General features: G+C 38.2%; 1 protein-coding gene across 3 annotated transcripts in view; it reads left to right on the top strand.

The window, feature by feature from the left end:
• The first annotated feature begins 334 nt into the window (after positions 1–334).
• LOC113098894 (NLR family CARD domain-containing protein 3-like) overlaps positions 335–19,117 on the top strand; it is a 49,497-nt gene continuing 30,714 nt past the window's right edge. The window contains exons 1-7 of one of the 3 annotated variants that reach the window (XM_026263947.1): positions 335–556; positions 1,031–1,102; positions 1,410–1,526; positions 1,723–1,782; positions 1,859–3,652; positions 6,290–6,463; positions 18,243–18,416. In XM_026263947.1, coding sequence (XP_026119732.1) covers positions 1,053–1,102; positions 1,410–1,526; positions 1,723–1,782; positions 1,859–3,652; positions 6,290–6,463; positions 18,243–18,416 — 2,369 coding nt within the window. In that variant the 5' untranslated portion in view covers positions 335–556; positions 1,031–1,052. Of the gene's footprint in view, positions 557–1,016; positions 1,103–1,409; positions 1,527–1,722; positions 1,783–1,858; positions 3,653–6,289; positions 6,464–18,242; positions 18,417–19,117 lie in introns of all 3 variants that reach the window. The other 2 variants (XM_026263948.1, XM_026263946.1) reach the window with 2 other exon arrangements.

Here is a 19,117-nt window from a genome sequence, read left to right as displayed (position 1 = left end):
CATTTCTTGCAATTGCTTCCTCACCCTCATTGCCATTACAATTACCTTAGTGGTAGGCCTACTTGAGGAGATTCTTTTTTTCTTCATGATTTTTTTTTTTATGTCTACCAACATCAAGGATCTCTGGCCTTTGTGCATTTTACATTTTACAAAAAAACTTTTTACAAACCCACTTCAATTGTTTTATTGTTAATATTATTAATAATAAATTGTTTAATACATTAAATGCAACAAAAATAATAAAATAGTCAACTTTATTGCCATACTGTTTTGTCAATGAATGTTTCAGTTAAGATGTCATGTGACTGCAGTAAACCGAGAGTGAAAGTAAACATGCATTGTGCTTTATCTTCCTGTGCCATTTTACACCCGTGTTTAAGTTTCAACTTTAACTCATTAGAAATAATCAGTATCCAAAACCAAGTGATTTATGTATGTGTATGTTATGTGGGAATTTACGTGATGTTGTTGAGAAAACTCAAGCTGTTTAGTAACCTTACATTTTGATCGGGTGTTAAAGTGAAGCGAGAAGAAAAGTTATTGACTTCCTCAATAAGTAAGTAACCATGAAATGTAACTTAAACATGAAGTATGTTATATACATTTTTGATCTTATAAATGATGTCTTTATTATTAATTACCTTTGGACATAGGCCTATGTAGAACCTATGTTAAAATATTAATATATATATATATATATATAGTCATGTAGGCCTGATCATAAAAGCCTGAGTTATAAATCACATCCTTGCAACTATCTTCGCTTTAACATCTTTATTTCTTTTTTATTTAGCTGCGTGTCTCCAAATTTTAACTAAATTCAATATCTAATTAAAAAAGAATATCTTAAGATTCAGATGATTCCAGTTCTTAACATATACAATAATATTATGGAAAATATTCAAGCCAGAAGTGAAATCTTGATTACTGATTAGAAATCAGAAATCAGATCTTTTGTTTTCTATAAACACATACTTCATGTATTTTGTTGTATCTGAGTGTTTCTGTCTCATCAGATGTATCTGTGCAGCTTCGTGAAGACTGAATGAATCATGGAGGACACACAAGCATTGAGAGATGGAGATGTTTCTCCAGGAGGCGGGTATTTCAAAGTCTTCATATGATCTTAATGTTCAATAGAAGATACACTGTACACCACATAACCGGGGTCTTTAGGTCTTTAAATACCAACCCCAAAAAACTAAAGACAGCACAGACAGATAGACAGGTGGATGGATAGATGACATTATCCTTGGACAGTGTCATCACTTCAGCTTCATTTATTTATGGATATTTACTTTTTGGATAGACAACATCCTTGTGTTGTATTTATTTTCATGTAAAATCAACCAGTTGGATTCTTGTCTCTACTATATTATCTATTTTCCAATATCGCTATTCTGTTAAAGTAAATTTCAGGGGGACAGATCAAACTCATCAGAGCCCAGCTGTGTGTCCATGAAGAGTAATCGGTCTATGGATAAACCAGTAAAATTTGAGGGAAGACACACATCACCTGATCTGAGGTACAACATCTCTTTTTAAATAGATTAATGTGAGAATGTGAGAACAGATTATATAGACTGCTTTTGATTCTTCTGTATGAGAGGTTTGGGTTAGGTTAGGGCTATTTATAAGGTAATTCTGTGCCTTTTGAACAAAAACTGCTTTTCACTTCTCAATTGTATTGTCTCTTATATGTCCATATTTGTCCACAATTAGTGAGCAGTTAGCCGACACTCAAGGAATATTAAGGAGAAAACATATGCCATCTAATCTGAGGTAAAATATTTCTGTCTATGCTGTCAAGAGATTTTATTACTATCAGTTTTACTCATCTAATGTTTTATACTTTCAGTCATGACACTCAACTGTCATTCAGCAGATTCAAATCAAATCTGCTGAAGAAGTTTGAGCATCTGTATGAAGTAACAGTGACGCAGGGAAACCCAACTCTCCTGAAAAAGCTCTACACAGAGCTCTACATCACAGAGAGTGAGAGTGGAGAGATCAGTAGTGAGCATGAGGTGAGACAGATTGAGACACAGTCCAGGAGAGCAGCAACAGAGGACACAGCCATCAAATGCAATGACATCTTTAGACCTTTACCTGGACAAGACAAAGCCATCAGAACTGTGCTGACAAAAGGAGTCGCTGGCATTGGAAAAACAGTCTCTGTGCAGAAGTTGATCCTGGACTGGGCTGAAGGGAAAGAGAATCAGGACGTCCAGCTTATATTTCCACTTCCTTTCAGAGAAATCAATCTGATGAAGCACAAAACACTCAGTCTTTCAGATCTGCTTCATGTCTTTTTCCCTGAAACAAAAGAAATAGAAATATCTTGTGATGAATATAAAGTGCTGTTCATCTTTGATGGTCTGGATCAGTGTCGTCTGTCTTTGGACTTTAAGAGTAAAGTGAAACTGTGTAATATATCTGAATCAGTCTCAGTGGACGTGCTGCTGGTGAACCTCATTGTGGGGAATCTGCTTCCTTCTGCTCTCATCTGGATCACCTCCAGACCAGCTGCAGCTGATCTTATCCCCTCTGAGTGTGTCCATCGAGTGACAGAAGTACGAGGCTTCAATGATCCAGAGAAGGAGAAATACTTCAGAAAGAGAATCCGTGATCAGAGTCTGGCCAATACAATCATCTCACACCTGAAGTCATCAAGGAGCCTCTACATCATGTGCCACATCCCAATGTTCTGCTGGATCTCAGCCGCTGTTCTGGAGAAGATTTTGAGTCAAGCAGAGAGTGGAGAGATTCCCAAAACTCTCACTCAAATGTACACACACTTCCTGATCCTTCAGACCAACATCAAACATCAGAAGGACTATGACAAGACAGTCAAAGATGAAGATATAATTGTCAAACTGGGGAAACTGGCTTTTAAACAGCTTGTGAAAGGTACCATAATCTTCTATGAGGAGGACCTGAGAGAGTGTGGCATTGATGAGACAGAAGCAGCAGTGTACTCAGGATTGTGCACTCAGATCTTCAGAGAAGAGTCAGGCTTGTATCAGGGGGAAGTCTTCTGCTTTGTTCATCTTAGCATCCAGGAACATCTAGCAGCCCTATATGCACATGTCTCCTTTACAAAGAACTGTATAAATGTGTTTGACCAAACTGATCATAGTCTCTTCACCAAAGTTTTAAACCAGAAGAAATATGTTTCATTATCTGAGCTGCATAAGAGAGCTGTAGATGAAGCTTTACAAAGTAAAAATGGACATCTGGATCTTTTCCTGCGTTTTCTTCTGGGTTTTTCATTGGAGTTCAATCAGACTCTCCTACGAGTACTACTGACACAGACAGGAAGCTGCTCCTACAACAAAGAGGAGACAGTCGAGTTAATCAAACAGAAGATCAGGGCGAATTACTCTTCAGAGAGATCCATCAATCTGTTCCACTGTCTGAATGAACTTGGAGATGATTCACTGATGCAAGAGATCCAGGGTTATCTGAGATCTGGACAAATAGCAGAAACCAAACTCTTCTCTTCACAGTGGTCAGCTCTGGTTTATGTGCTGCTGACATCAGAGCAGAAGATTGATGAATTTAATCTGGAACAGTTTACTGGAGCTCAAAATACAGCAGATGAAGTTCTTCAGAAGCTGCTGCCTGTGATTAAAGAATCCAGATCAGTTCAGTAAGTTACTCTGACAACAATCACTACACTGATAAAACATGATCACATTTAGCACTTTAGCATGTACTTTCTTATCAAAGCAGTAAAATGAGGATTTCCAGTGGCCGAGAGAGCTCAACGCGCTGCAATTTAAGAAAACACATGCAAATTGAAAAAACACCAGCAAATAATAAAAAAACATCTTCATCTTCAAACATCTTCTTTTGACAAAACAAGTGCTTCAAATCCTCACGAAACATGCATATAGGTAAACGCGCTGCAAAATCTCACAACACATGCATGTAACGAAACGCACTGCAAATCCTTTTAAACACATGCATATAACGAAAAGCGCTGCAAATCCTTCACAACACATGCACATTAAGAAATACTGCAAATCCTCACAGCACTTATGCAACAAAAAGCACTTATGCAATTAACAAAAGCGCTGCAAACTGACCACAATGGAAATGTTTCAAAGAGATCTCAAAAAGTGTCGGACCCGGGTTGAATTTGCTTATTGTGTAGTGGCTAGTTAGTGGAGTTGTTGGTGAACTGAAAGGTGAGGTTTTTTTTTTGTCATGGTATTTTTTTTTTATGATATCACCATGATTCCTTTATCTTTTGGATATTATTAGCCTAAATAAGCTGAATAATTACATGATTAAATGTAAAACGTTACTTAAGATGGGTAACTTTAATATTCTCAGCTAAATATTTCAAGGTTAATGTTAATGAAAATAAATTTGCAATGCTTCATTAATTGTTTCTTAATGTTTATGTGCTGTGAGGATTTGCAGCGTTTCTTCATTTGCATGTGTTGTGAAGTATTAGCAGCGCGCTTCATTATATGCATGTGCTGTGAGGATTTGCAGCACGTTTCGTTATATGCATATGTCGTGATGATTTGCAGCACGTTTCGCTGTATGCATGTGTTGTGATAATTTGCAGCGCGTTTTGCTATATGCATGTGTTGTGATTATTTGCAGCGCATTTCATTATATACATGTGTTGTGATGATTTGCAACACTTGTGTTGTCAAACTGATGAAGATGTTTTCTTCACTTGCTGATGTTTTTTCAATTTGCATTTGTTTTCTTAAGTTGCAGCATGTAGAGCTCTCTCGGGCACCATATAATTAATATATATATATATTATATATATATTATATATATACAGTATCATATTCAGGGCTGGGGAGTGACGAAATACATGTTATGGTGTTACAGTAGGTATTTAAAATACAAAATATGAGTAACTGTATTTCATTATAATTACATTTTAAATAGGTGGTAATCAAATAGGCAACTGATTCTCCATTGAAACAACTGGTAGAGTATGTAGAGTATGCTCATCATCATCATGACAAAAAAAATGGAAGACACAACAGAAATCAAATCGCATGATGCATTTCTCTCATGGATATACAGACTATATTACTTATAAATCTGAAAAAGAAGGTAACATCTCAGTACAATGAAATGTCTACCCGCAACAGAACTTCTATCAGCATCAAAGGATTCAACGTCTAATCTGAAAAGTTAAAAGGTAGTTGTTATTGATCTTTTTTCTATTTTCTCATATTTTGAGTGCTGAATGGTAATCATTACATTTAATATTTGTAAGAATTTAATTGAAAAATGACAACAAATTCTCCTAGAATTCACATTTTGCATTAATTTAACAGAACCTTACGAATAGTGCATGAAATAAAAGTTTATAAAGTCAAACGATAGCTTTGTGTGCTTTACAGATGAAGTCTTTATTCATTCGAAATGTTCAAGAATAGATTATCTTTGGCGCAGTAATGCAGTAATGCAACTGATTCGTGAACAGTTGATTCTTTGATTCAATCTTTTAAATGAATAATTTATTTTGTTTAACAAAACCAGTGTGAATGGTGAACGGTCTGGGGTGTTTCCCAAAAGCTTTGTTACCGAACTGTGTTTGTTAAATTAGATTTAACTATAACAACATTAAGTTACTTTCGACCAAAGTTGCTTTGGGAAACAAATCCTGACAATTTTGACTCGGTGCTTCTTTTATGCCGATTCTCAATCAGGAGGATTATCAGTGAAGTAATCAGTTTGGTCCATTAATTAAACAAATCTAATGTATAACTTGGAGAACTGTGCCAGTTTTTTTGATACTTTTATGATATGTTTGCTTTATTTGGATTGGTTTTGAAGCTTGGAATGCAGCATGAAAAAGCACGTAATCCCATTCATTGTATTCAAATTGAATTTATATTGATTGGTAGATTTAAATGACATAACATTTTTTGTTGTTCATATAAACGCTGTGGAAAACTGATGTTGTTGAAAATTAAATGCAAGGAAAATCCAGATCTTATGACTGGTAGATGTCACTTTTATTTAGCGTTGGAAAACATAAAAACATGACATTAATATGTTCTTTTTGGTGAATATCTTAAATATTTCAGAGTATTCTAAAGTTTATTAAAGTTTATCTAAAGTATTTAGATTAAGTCTCTATACTGGAGTAATCTAACAAAATACACTACAGATTACTTTTTAAAGCAGGTATTTTGTAATCAGTAGTAAAATACATTTTAAGAGTAACCTTCCCAGCCCTGTATATTATTTATACCAGTGTTTGTTGAACTGAGAGACTGAAGACTGTCTTTGTTCGCTACAGGTTGAGTGATTGTGGAGTCACAGATGAAGGTTGTGCTGCTCTGGCTTCAGCTCTGAGATCAAACCCTTCACACCTGAGAGAACTGCATCTGTCTGGAAATAAACTAGGAGTGTCAGGAGTGAATCTGCTCTCTGATGTACTGAAGGATCCTCGCTGTAAACTGGAAACACTGTGGTAAGGTTATATAAATGTGTCAACATCCTATCCCCTTTATGGTCAATAATGAACAAAATAAACACAAAAACTGAACTGTTGAAGATGATTTTGGTTAGTCTTCATTAGATTCATTCCAAAGTTTTTTACAGTTTTTTTAAATAAGTATTGTTCTCAATTTATGCAAAATAGATGATGTGCTCATGTGTGAATTGGATTTGTGTGTGTATTTTGAATCTTTCCTGGTCCTTCATAATCTTTAGCAAATGAGATTTGAGATCATCATTCAGCCAATCCTGAGAGGACTCAAGGAGCACAGCTTTGTGCACCTAATATACACTATGACTAAACACCTTCTCTTGCAGACTCTATTTTGGCCGAGAGGTACATAAATGACTTACTCAATCTGCTCCATTCCTTATTGGACATAAGGCCCATAAATAAATGACATACCCAAAATAAAAAGATTGTTGCTCATAAGTCATTCTGACTAGACACATAGCCAGCATAGTTGCTTTAGTTTTCCCCAGATTTATATTGCACATGAGAAACACATAACAATGTTCCTCAGGCTATACAGTATGTTCTAATCATGCAAAGTTTAAATTACCACATGATCATATGGATAACTAAGCCAACAGCACTGAATATCTACATCAACTTTCCAAATTTTTAAATTTGAGTCTTACATAATGTACCTTCTCAATACCAAATGAGTTAATAAATGTGATCACACTGAAGAGCATGGAACCCTGGGAAAATAGGGCCCCTTTTTATGTGTTATTTACCTGCATATAAATCTGCTGAAAACACAGGAAGCCACTAATGTTCATCAGATCACATAATTCGGGGTAAAATAATAGTGATGATTCTGTCTACAGAAATATATGAAGTTAATGGTTAAATTAGGGCTGTCAGTCGATTACATTTTTTAAAAATATCATTAATTACATGATGTTTAGATTAATTAATCGCAGTTCATTTCAAAATAAATTTGACTGTGAAAATACCCACAAAAGGTTATCTAAATATATTTTTGTTAAATGAGAAGGTAGCAAGTAGACATTACAAATGGTAGCTTGAAAAATATTTTATTTGATTCAACAACAACAAAAAAAGGTATTACACAAACATTTAGGCTACAACAGCCTAACATAAACTATGAAATATTATAATAATTTAATAATTTGAGGAACATCTCAGTATTTTTTGTTCATACAGTGAAAGTCATTGGTAACCAAAACAGCTTTGTACCATCAGTCTTCAAAATACCGTCCTTTAAGTTCCGTGTTGTGGTTTTCCCTTGTTTGTTGTGTGTGTGGTAAGGAAGGAGACCAGGGTCGGCTCTCTAAGGCTCCTGAGGGTTTTAATTACAAAAAATAAACAAAACATTCGCGCCACCTGCGCCACTTTCACTTGCTATCCTGCAACATCGCTCTGACTTCCACTCTTTCCATCTCTCACGAATCCTCAGCTCTCTCGCTCCTTGCCGGCATCCGACTGGCTTATAAAACATCTCCCCATGCTCATTACTGCAACGAGACCCAGGTGTTAGTACTTTGGCACTTGACTCACTTACCGCCGCTCGTCTCCCTACTTGTCTCTCCCGTCGCAGACCTCACTGAACCACGCCTCCCCCACCACATACCCCCACCGCCCGACGCCCAAAGTCAGCCACGGCCACCTGCGGCCCCGGCCTGTGAATCACCTTGAACTTGAAGGGTAACTAAACCCCTGGTCAGAGCCTGACTCTACCCACTGACAATATTTGAAAAATGCTGAAAAGTAAGCAGAGCACAGCGGAGATAGAGGGGACAAGCCGAGTGCGGGGCTGAATGTGTGGGGCGTGAACCTGAGACCCGCAGTGACGGATTAATTGACAGCTGCTGTCAGAGTCGCTTAAATGGAGAGTGACTGAAGTGACACAAGTAGCTTTGCAACAGAGCATTCATTTGAAGTAGAGGACTTTTCTCCCCCGCCCTCATCTGAAGTGGAGGATGTCAAGGTGTCTGTGGCCTGAGCCATATCAATTCGAGCCGCTGGCTCAAACTGCGGTCTTAACTCCCCCACCGCGTCGCTTTTCAGCACGAGCTATGTGGAGAAGCCCATTTCCACCTCCATTGCATTGGAGAAGCAATTCCGCATTAAATGCAGTTTGCACACTCCAGCTCTAGGCAGGAACTCGTGGTCTTCCAGGCCAAGTGCATGCAACCACTGGCACCTAATTTTAAAGTCTGCTGGAAAACTATGCAGTCCAGCAGCGCTGTCGCAACCAGCAACACCTAAACCTACTTACCATCCTGACCACTGTACTAAATACAGCTAAATCTACACCAACTTGAAGCTATCCTAACTGATGCAATACTATGCTACTAACTAACTAAGCTTCTAACAATACTAATGTTACATTAACAACTATGCCAATTAAGATGAGACACTGCAGTCAAAAACACTGTTTTTTCAAGCACCTGTCAATTTTGAGATTTTGGGTTTTTTGGTTTTTCATAAAGTGCTTTTTTAAACTAGTGGAAGGAAAACATCCAAAAGACACTGTTAAGTGTTTCTTTTATAGCACTTTATCTGTTTGTGTCAATAGATTTCAATTACAATACATATTTTTAAAGCCCGTTTTCTCAAAATGAGTTTTTTCTTCAACACTGACCCATAAATCTCCACTTCAGTAGCACTTACACACACCAAATTTGACATTTTTATTCCTGTCTATATTCTGAAGGTTTTTAAAGAGGGATTTGTTCATACATATTTTCCTTGATTATATACAACATTTTATTCCCCCCAAAATTGTGAAAATATATTGTTTTCTGGCTGTTCAAAGTATTTTCTGAATTATGTTAGTGACAAAAAAAGATAACCAGAATTAGAGCTGTAATCGGGCCTTAAAAGTTAGGCCCGACAGGACCCGAGCCCGACAGGTTTCAGCCCGAGCCCGACAAGTACATTTTGATTGACAGCTTTTTAAAAGCCCGAACCCGTTTACAGCCCGACATTATTCAAATGTGCGCATGCACACAGCTCTTTTGCCAACAATGAGTCATTTATTCATATTTTAACATAATTTACTCATAAATAACATAGACTAGACCACTTAGAAAGTTGGAATAAAGAAATAAAATAAGTCCTTTGTGACATCGTAACATCTCAGCATTCTAGACATAGGCTCATTTAACCTATACATAGACCAACACACCAATAAAAACGATTCATTTAAACAAATTTTAATTAAGATAAATTTTAAATTAAGATGGGTATTTGGCGAAATTAAGATAAAGGCTCCGTCGGATTTGCTTCGCACTAGCAGATGATATTTAATTAAAGAATAATGCCAACATTAGCGTAAATACTCTGTCAACATTATGCATTTAAGACTCAATGAATATTTATCATTTGAAAAAACATTACTCACAGAGATTAGGTCTACATGTGTTTGTGGAGGAAAATGACTGAATCCACTGTAGATGTCTTCTGCGCGTTCCTGCGCTCACTGATGGTGCGTCATTATTCACTCGTTATTCTCATTATAAGCATGGTCAAAACTTTTCCACACCTCAGAGTTTGCTTTAGTTACTGGTGCAACCAAAACGTAGCCTAATCACCAGAGGCAAGCCTCCGTTAAACCTGCTCAGCATTCATTTTCGCATCTTTCTCGCGCTAATCGAAACACATCACATGACCGCTCGTTTACCTCGCAAACCTGAGCGCAAGCCCGAGCCCGGCCCGAGCCCGCGTAAGATGATAGAAATTAAGCCCGAACCCGACCGAACCCGTCGGGTCCCGACGGGTCCCGTCGGGTTCGGGCAAAGATCTTCAGCTCTAACCAGAATTCCCTCTGTAAAAACATTTGACTCTAATATGTCAAAAAAAATTAAACAAACATTTTGAAACTGAGTTCATCTAGTGTTCAGATTTTTGTACAAGACATTTAAGCAAATTAGCACATATTTCATTAAATAATGCCTCATTTGCATATTTAAACATAACATTTTTGAAAACTTGTAATACAAAAAATGTTTGCAATAATCAATGTAATCAATCAACTGGGTAAGTAAGGTGATAACTATTAGTTATTTTTTTTTGCCCTATTCACCTGCAGTGTCTCGCCTTAACTACATAGGCTACACAAAATAATCTAAATAACTATATAAACGCTATGCTAAATAGATGCTATAATAGTCTATCCTGGTCGTTTTCAATACTTGCAATTCCAACTCCTGACTCACTACAGTAATTTTGACGGAACAAGATAGTTTTATACTGCCAAGGGCGTGGTAGCTCATACCAAGGGGCATGGTGAGCTGGAAACTGCTTACGTCACCTGCCACCGCAAACATCTAACAGGAAAAATCAACTGCAGTAGCCACCATTCAACCGGAAGAGGGCAGCACTTATATGTTTTTATATCATATATTGTATTAGCTTAATTGGTAGAGCATTGCACTATCAAACGCAAGGTTGGGGGTTCAATTCCCCGGGAACACGCTATAGGTAAAAATTGACAGTCTGAATGTTCTCTTAGTCATTTTGGATAAAAGTGTCTGCTAAAAGCAAAAAATTTATTTTATTTAATTTACAATTAAAACACTTTATACTCAAATGTCAAAAAAGTTTGAAGTACTCGAATCAATGAATAACACTAATAAAGCCCCATTCTTACAGATCATTAACTAAAAACAGTTGGCTTAATGGGTTTAACGTAGTCTCTCTCTTTGAGAGCTTATGGCTAATATACAGCACCGGGTGGTCCTCCCCCTCCACCTCCTGGGACAGGACAGCACCCAGCCCCCTGTCCAACGCATCAGTCTGCAACAGAAAAGCACTGTTGGCATGGCTCCGTCCACTGGACCATATCTGGCACGTCCTTTTTAGTGAGGTCAGTCAACAGGATAGTGAGGTCCAAATAACCAGGAATAAACATTCTTGTCAATTTGGGAACCTGCCCATTACCTGCCCCCAAATGGAAGCCAAGATTCCTTACCTCCACCCGCGCAACCACGCAATTCTTTGGAATGGCCATTAGCGCCACCTGTCTCAGAGCTCCCAGGACGGCCCTCGAATGCTCCATATTCATAGCGGCATAGGCAGCATGAGGCCGGAGAACTCTATCCATGAGGCGCTGAAACGTGGCTGGGGCCCCCGAACAGCCCAAAAGGAAGCGTCACAAATTGGTGTAAACCAAACAACGTGTTGAAGGCTGTCTTTTCTTTGGACATGGGAGATAAGGGGATCTGCCAATATCCTTTCTTTAAGTCCAATGTCGAATAAAAACAAGCCGTAACTAACCGATCAAGCAGCTCATCAATCCATGGCATTGGTTAAGCATCAAACTTTGACACTGCATTCACCCTGCGATAGTCTACTCAAAACCGCACCGAGCCGTCTGTCTTGGGAATCAAAACTATTGGGCTCGCCCAGTTACTGTGTGACTCCTCGATTACTCCCATCTCCAGCATTGCCTCTAATTCTGTCTGAACCACTTTTTTTGTGTTCAGGCAATCTATACGGCCGTCCGTGCACCACCACGCCCGGCTTAATATGGTGCTGAATCAGATTAGTATGACCAGGCAGGGGCGAAAACACATCTGGAAACTCAAATTGTAAGCATGTGAAGTCAGTAAGCTGTGAGGGTGAGAGGTGATCCCCACCAGGGGCCAGGGCGAGAATTTTTTTCTTTGATCACCTCCGGCCCAAGATCCTCCTCTTCACTCACTGCCGTCACCAGCAACACTGACTCCTCCTCTCTCCATTTTTAAGGAGGTTGAGGTGATAGATTTGCAGTGAATCACCTCTTTCCGTTCGTACTACTTCATAATTGAGGTCACACAGCGAATAGGAGATCTCAAAGGGTCTTTGCCACTTCGCTAACAATTTAGAGCTGGAGGTTGGTGGTAAAATGAGCACTTTATCTCCCAGTGCAAATTCTCGCAGGTTAGTTCCCCTGTTATACAGCCAGCTTTGCCTGCCCAGAGCCTGAAGCAAATTCTCTATAGAGAGCCGCCCCAGTGTATGGACTTTTGCTCTCAGGTCCATGACATACTGAATTTCGTTCTTACTATCGGAGTGTCTGTCCTACCAAGTCTCTTTCAGGATGTCTAACACCCTGTGGGGCTGGTGCCCATAAAGAAGCTCAAAGGGGGAAAACCCTGTGGAGGCTTGCAAGACCTCACGCACAGCGAATTAGAGAGGTTCCAACCACTAGTTCCATTTTTTTGCGTTGTCTTGTACGAACTTACGAATGTTTAAAACTTGCGATTGAACCGTCTGACCAGGCCATCCATTTGTAGGTGATAGACGGTGGTATGTACCGGTTTAATGCCCAATTATTCATACAATTCCTTTAACGTGCATGCCATAAACGCAGTGCCCTGATCCATGAGAATCTCTTTTGGGATTCCCACGAAACAGGGCATCCGCCACACTCTTAGCTGGTATGTTGCGGAGGGCGCAATGGAGCTTTTGGGGTGGCCGGTGAGTTTACCAACTGACATTCACGACATGACACACACCATCAGTGCAAGTTCTCATGGATACTCAGCCAAAAGAACCGGGTCATTAGACGGTTTAATGTCGTTGCAATCTCTAGATGACCTGCCATCAGATTTCCTGACGGCTCTGTGGTACTAATAATTGGGTTGTATCTTCCTTTGTCTGAGCATCTTGGGTCACTCAATACAACCTGTCTTTGATAATGGCAAAATAAGGATAGGAGAGTGTGCGGTCAGGTTGGAGGTTCTGCCTGTCGATGGAACAGACCTGTTCAAACACATTTTTCAGCATCTTGGGACTGAGGCTTCTTACTAACAACCACAGTCTCCTTACATTCTTCACTTCCTGGAAGACTTCAGATAGTTGCACCTCCATCTGCACCTCCATAATGAGGATATCCACACTAATCTACATTTCTCATCCAGGCTGCATCCAACTGTCACACCTGTCTCAAAGATTTCTTTCCCAAATTCAAAACGCTAAATAGACTTCAGCAGTAAATATGGTGGCTGCCGGGTCTATTTTGAACCGCTTCCGGAATTCAGTTCCTACAATCCACAGTCAAGAGCAGTCGCCACAGCATTATGAAATGTATCCCATAGTCATAACAGCCATCCTCGGGGGATTGAATAGTCCAAATCTGCTCATGCGCTCAGACCATGCAGTAGAAATTGAAACCATAAGCAAGGGATGATTATGTTTGGCAGTTATGCAATTCATGCATAGGCCCACTTAATCTACTCAACAATTCCTCCTCCGAGCAACTCCTATACCACAACTCCTTAATCTCGTAAACAGACTCTTCGTCTCGTTTCCCATTTCAGAAGTTAGACTTGGCTCCGGAATAAACATGCATCTCTCGCCAGTCACACCTGTCTCAAAGATTTCTTTCCCATCAACCGACCAGCCGTCCATCTACAACTTAACATCTTATGCTCATTCCATCCTCAGATCCCCATGTGCATTTAAACCTACTTGTGAGGGATCAACTATCTGAAGAATAACCACTCGCTACAAATGACCAGCTTCTCTCATTTTCACACATTCGTACTTCTAAAGGCTTACGAAAACAAGAACCTGTGTTAACCATCTAACGCCTGAACTAATCAGTCTTTGCACACTCTCTGTATGATCAGGCATTCTGAGCTCACCCTTAACTCAGCTCTTCCCAACTTTGGGAGTCCTCATTGTATGGCCTAAATATATGCCATGAGTCTCTCTGAGTCATCAATTCAAGATGCCCGTATCAACCTGACCATCATCCCATTCCCTCGACCCCTTCATCCTCTTTCTATTCTTCCCCAGATTCTTAGCTTGTTTGTGGCATGGTCCTAGCTTGTGAAATGGAGTTAATTGGTATTAACTAAAGTTCGGGGCAGGGGCACAACCCAAAACAATCACCTGACTTCTAAAACCCTCCATATATAACGGGTCACGTCACACTGCATTGCTAGTCTCGTTCTCTCAAACCCATCCTTACCTTCATTTCTCATCCATTCAGCCAACCTTCTCCCACATTATATTTCTATCAGGTTGTATCGGGGGGTCCTCATTGTCTGGCCTAAATATATGCTAGAGACGGTACCACCACCCCGAGTCTCTCTGAGCCATCAATTCAAGATGCCCTGATCAACCTGACCATCATTCCATTCCCTCGACCCCTTCATCCCATTCCCTCAGCCCCATTCATCCTTTTTCTACTCTTCCTCAGTTTTTTAGCTTGTTTGTTGCGTGGTCCTAGCTTGTGAAAAAAGTATTAAGGTTTGACATGTTCGACATGACAGGTTTGACAAAATCAGCCATGTCTTGACATCATTATGACCAAGTTTGAAGAGTGTTGGATGAACAAAAGAGGATGATTTCAAAGCATTTTGTAAGTGACACTTAAAGGGATATTTTATACAAAAGAATTAATTCTGTCATCATTAGGGCTTGCATAGACTAGTCGAGTAGTCGAGTGACTGACTACTTCAACCACTAGTCGGCGCTGTAGGAAACAAAAGACTACTCGAGCATGCATTAACCATAATGCGTACAAAGAGTTTGCAAGTATGATGTTAATTTTAGGATTACAATATTGCGTGTAGCTGTTACTTTCTATGACCTTATCTATGTTGCATATAAAATTAAAATGTGTAAATAGTGGTGTGCATTAAGCCGAATACCTTATTCTGAATGGCACGGATAAAGGCTTCAAAAATGAATAACAGACAAGGAATAATTCTGCCTGAATACCTGGCTGAAGCTGGCACAGTCCGGAGTTTGCTAGATAATATGTGAGTCAGGGGATCAACGCAATATTATACAGAGGCCTCTAAAGTCACGAGTGTGAAGTGAATCAATGTAAACTTTATGAGTAAAAAAGAGCGCAAATCAAACACAGTGTTGCTGTTGCCTCTCAGTGCATCTCTCAGAAATCAGAGCTTGGCAAGAACAATATCACCTATAGTAATAAATCATACACGTTATATTATTTGTATACATTTAAAAGGCAATGCTTTAAATCTTAGGCTACGATATGATACAAATGAATGGATTAAGCATTAAGTTCGAGAGCAGGCTAATAATCAACTTAGATATGGATACATTTTCTACTTGTATCTTTAGCTGGTTTGCGTGGCACATGCACATTTGTTTAGTGAAGTTCACTAAATATTAAGACTTGCTTAAAGAGTTGATGTAATGAAAATGTGCGCATTGAATTGATTCAGTCATGTTCAAATGATCACTAAGCGTTTATGACATTTCTCTGCTTGTATAATAAATATTATTTTAGAAATGAATAATTATTTTAGTTTAACACGGCATACTTGTTCAGTGATAACTATGAAAAAAAAAGATACACCATAACAGTCTTATCAAGTAACTGCACAACGTTGTGTCCGAATTTATATGTGACCAATCACGGAAAGTAGGTACACAAGTCGGTTCTGGGGCATTTTGAGTTATTCACAAATTCTGAAAGCGTAGTCTCCAAGCTTTCCAACGATGTTTAACACATGGAAATCGGATAATATTTGGAGAAGTTGTGGCCATTTGCAGGTAGGCACTCAAAAAACCTCAAAAAGCAGAAAATAGCCTTTAAAGATTGTGCAGTTCTCACTGCTGTGAGTGACAATGGGGCTCATTTACATCTCATTTAGATAAGCCATACCCCCTGCATAGCAACGACAGACACAATGGGAAAAATCGGACCGCATACTATTAATAATAAAGGAGAATGTGCATTGTAAATGTCAGTAATTTATCTTTTTTGACTTTTATAAAAATGATTTAGAGGCTGAAATATGTGAGTTTTATCTTTTTATAAAAAAAATCTTTAATCTTTAAAATGTGGCCATCATTTTTAATGTTATTATTTTAATGTTTATGTAAACAAAAAGTACATACTGATGCTAATTTTATTTGTTATTTTCTGGTTTTCTACATAAAAGTTGGTGAATTGATTTCATTGTGTAGCATTAGGACTTTTTTAACAGGATTTTGTGATAACCGATGAGCTAGCTAATAACAATAGATTGATATGGGAAGGTCTAAACATGGACTAAACATGAGATAATGTGTACGTGTTCTTAGAATGAACACAAAATGACAAACTTTGAGGTTTATGAAAACTCACCCCATAAGAAACAGAAAAGTATTCTTGCAGATCCGAAGTTTGCACTGTGCGTCTGTTTGCCTCTAAATGTTACGGATTTTCCCCATTTCTCTGTCTTTATCCCCATCAAATGTTACTATCGATATAGCCTCTGATAGCTTACAGTCCAATTCTTCTGACGCCAGTCCAATACATTCTTCCTCGTCGTCATCTTCGCTCAGTTGTAGATTAGGGATATTATACAGTCTTATTATGCCGCTTTCATCTTCACTCAGATCGTCTTCAGAATCAGTGAGCGCTTGTTTATAAGCATCCGGCTTGTTGAAGAAGTATTCAAAGCATATTCTGTGTAACGGCCACAGTTCAGCTCGTCTGCGTTCATCTATGCGGCGTACATCTTCACTGAATCTTATCCAGTATGGAAATACAGACAGACAATGAAACGCCCCAACTGCATGCTAGAATCTCCGACAAACTAGCAGATTTCAACCTAAAAATGTATGCTTTTAAATATACCAATACTGCTATCTCTAACACGGAGAGGCTTCTTTGTGATATCAACTAACAGATTCTGCAAAAAAAAACGAAAATCACCAATTTTGAAAAAAAAAACCCGCTTCTTTCTCATATTGCTCAAAAGTTGTGCTGCCGACTTGTGTCACTGGTTTCCGTGACGGGTCACATATTCGAAAAATGTTGTGATTGTTACAGACACAAATACAAATACTGGCTGTTAAATGAAAATTTAAATATATGATGTCGTAATAGTTTTGACAATTTATATATGTAATTGTTGCATAAGGCTATGAATTAATAAGCATTTATTGATTAAAAAAATATTAAAATTAATGTCTTTTAATTTACAGCAGCATGAACCATGAGTAGTCGAGTAACTAGAGTATTTTTATATAAAAAAAAAATCGACTTAGAGGTAAGTAGCCATGCAACCCCTAGTCATCATTTACTCACTGTGTGTTTTATCAAATTTGTATGAGTTTCTTTTTTCTGTTGAACACAATGAAGATGGTAATGGTAACCAAATTGCTGGTAGCCATTGATTTCAATAATATGGACAAAAATACTATACATGTCAATGACTACCAGAAATTGTTTGGTTACTAGCATTATTCAGACTATCTTCTTTTGTGTTCAACAGAAGAAACAACCTCATGTAGATTTGGAACAACCTGAGGTTACATAATTGCTGACAGAATTGTCATTTTTGGGTGAATTATCCCTTTAAACAGATCAAAAACACTGATGCAAAGTGGAGTCTGACTGCTAAATAAATGATAAAGGAGATGAAACATTGATTTAAATGGTAATCATCTTAAGTAAGCTCATAAAGTATATGAAATAAAACTAGCACAGCTGTAGAAGAAATCTGTAGCCAGGGACAACAGTAATACAAGTGATACAAATAATAATCATTATCCATAATAGTTACTGATTCATATCTTAGAGCATTTTTCAGTGTGTTTTTATTTCTTATACAGATGCGTTGTTGACTTTGTGGTACTCACATAAAGATTACATTCTGACATTGATATTGAAATAAATCTCCTCAAGCACCTTTCACAAGTGTTTGTGAAAATGAGACTGGATCTGTTAATCAGTTTATCTTTCTGATTATGAAGTTGCTACTGATCTGAGCTGTAGATCCTGAACTGAGAGACTTAAGAGTGTCATTGCTCTCTACAGGTTGAGTGATTGTGAAGTCACAGAGGAAGGTTGTGGTGCTCTGGCTTCAGCTCTGAGATCAAACCCCTCACATCTGAGAGAACTGGATCTGTCTGTAAATAAATTAGGAGCGTCACGAGTGAATCTGCTCTCTGATCTACTGAAGGATCCTCGCTGTAAACTGGAAACACTGGGGTAAGATTATATAAATCTATCAAAATTTTTGTTGCTCCTTTGTTTATTATTAATGAAATGAAAACCAAAACTGTGTCATAAAGAAGGTTTCCTGTCAGTTCATTGAAAAGGATGCAGTTTTAATCTTCAAAAATAAACTTCAAAAATCTAAAATTACATTTTTGACACAAATTTAAAATAGTTATGATATTATATAGATTGAGTGGTTGATCTAAAAGCATCGGTTTTATATCATACAGATGTGTGTTGATGATTTGAGGTATTTACAAAATATTTAAACAGTTCTAACAATTTCTATGATATTGAAATGAAGCCCCTTAAAACACATGTAGAAGCAGGTCTGAACTGAGAGATTTTGCTGTGTTTGTCTGAGCAGTCATTGAGTACAGTAGGCGGCCATCTAAAACGGTGGTTCTACGTACCATGTACCGCCACCACCGCGTCTGCAAAGTGCATTTGCAGCTCTTGGCCGCTGAATGGAGCTTTAATCACAAGTTTTTAAACAAGTGCATTATAGCACATTTTCGCAAATAGACGTCAGCTTTTGTGTTATATTTGACTGCAGTCAGGGAAAATGAAAGAAAAACACTGTAGGCTAGCTAAAATATTTAATATTCACAAATTAAAATTTTGCCCTTATGATGCTGTGTGTTTCTTAGCATGAATTCAAGCAGGATAAATGTCAAGCCTATGACCCTGTG

Source organism: Carassius auratus, unplaced genomic scaffold (genome assembly GCF_003368295.1).
Source record: "Carassius auratus strain Wakin unplaced genomic scaffold, ASM336829v1 scaf_tig00216729, whole genome shotgun sequence".
NCBI classification, from domain to species: Eukaryota; Metazoa; Chordata; class Actinopteri; order Cypriniformes; family Cyprinidae; genus Carassius; species Carassius auratus.
This window is presented reverse-complemented; position numbering and strand designations above follow the sequence as displayed.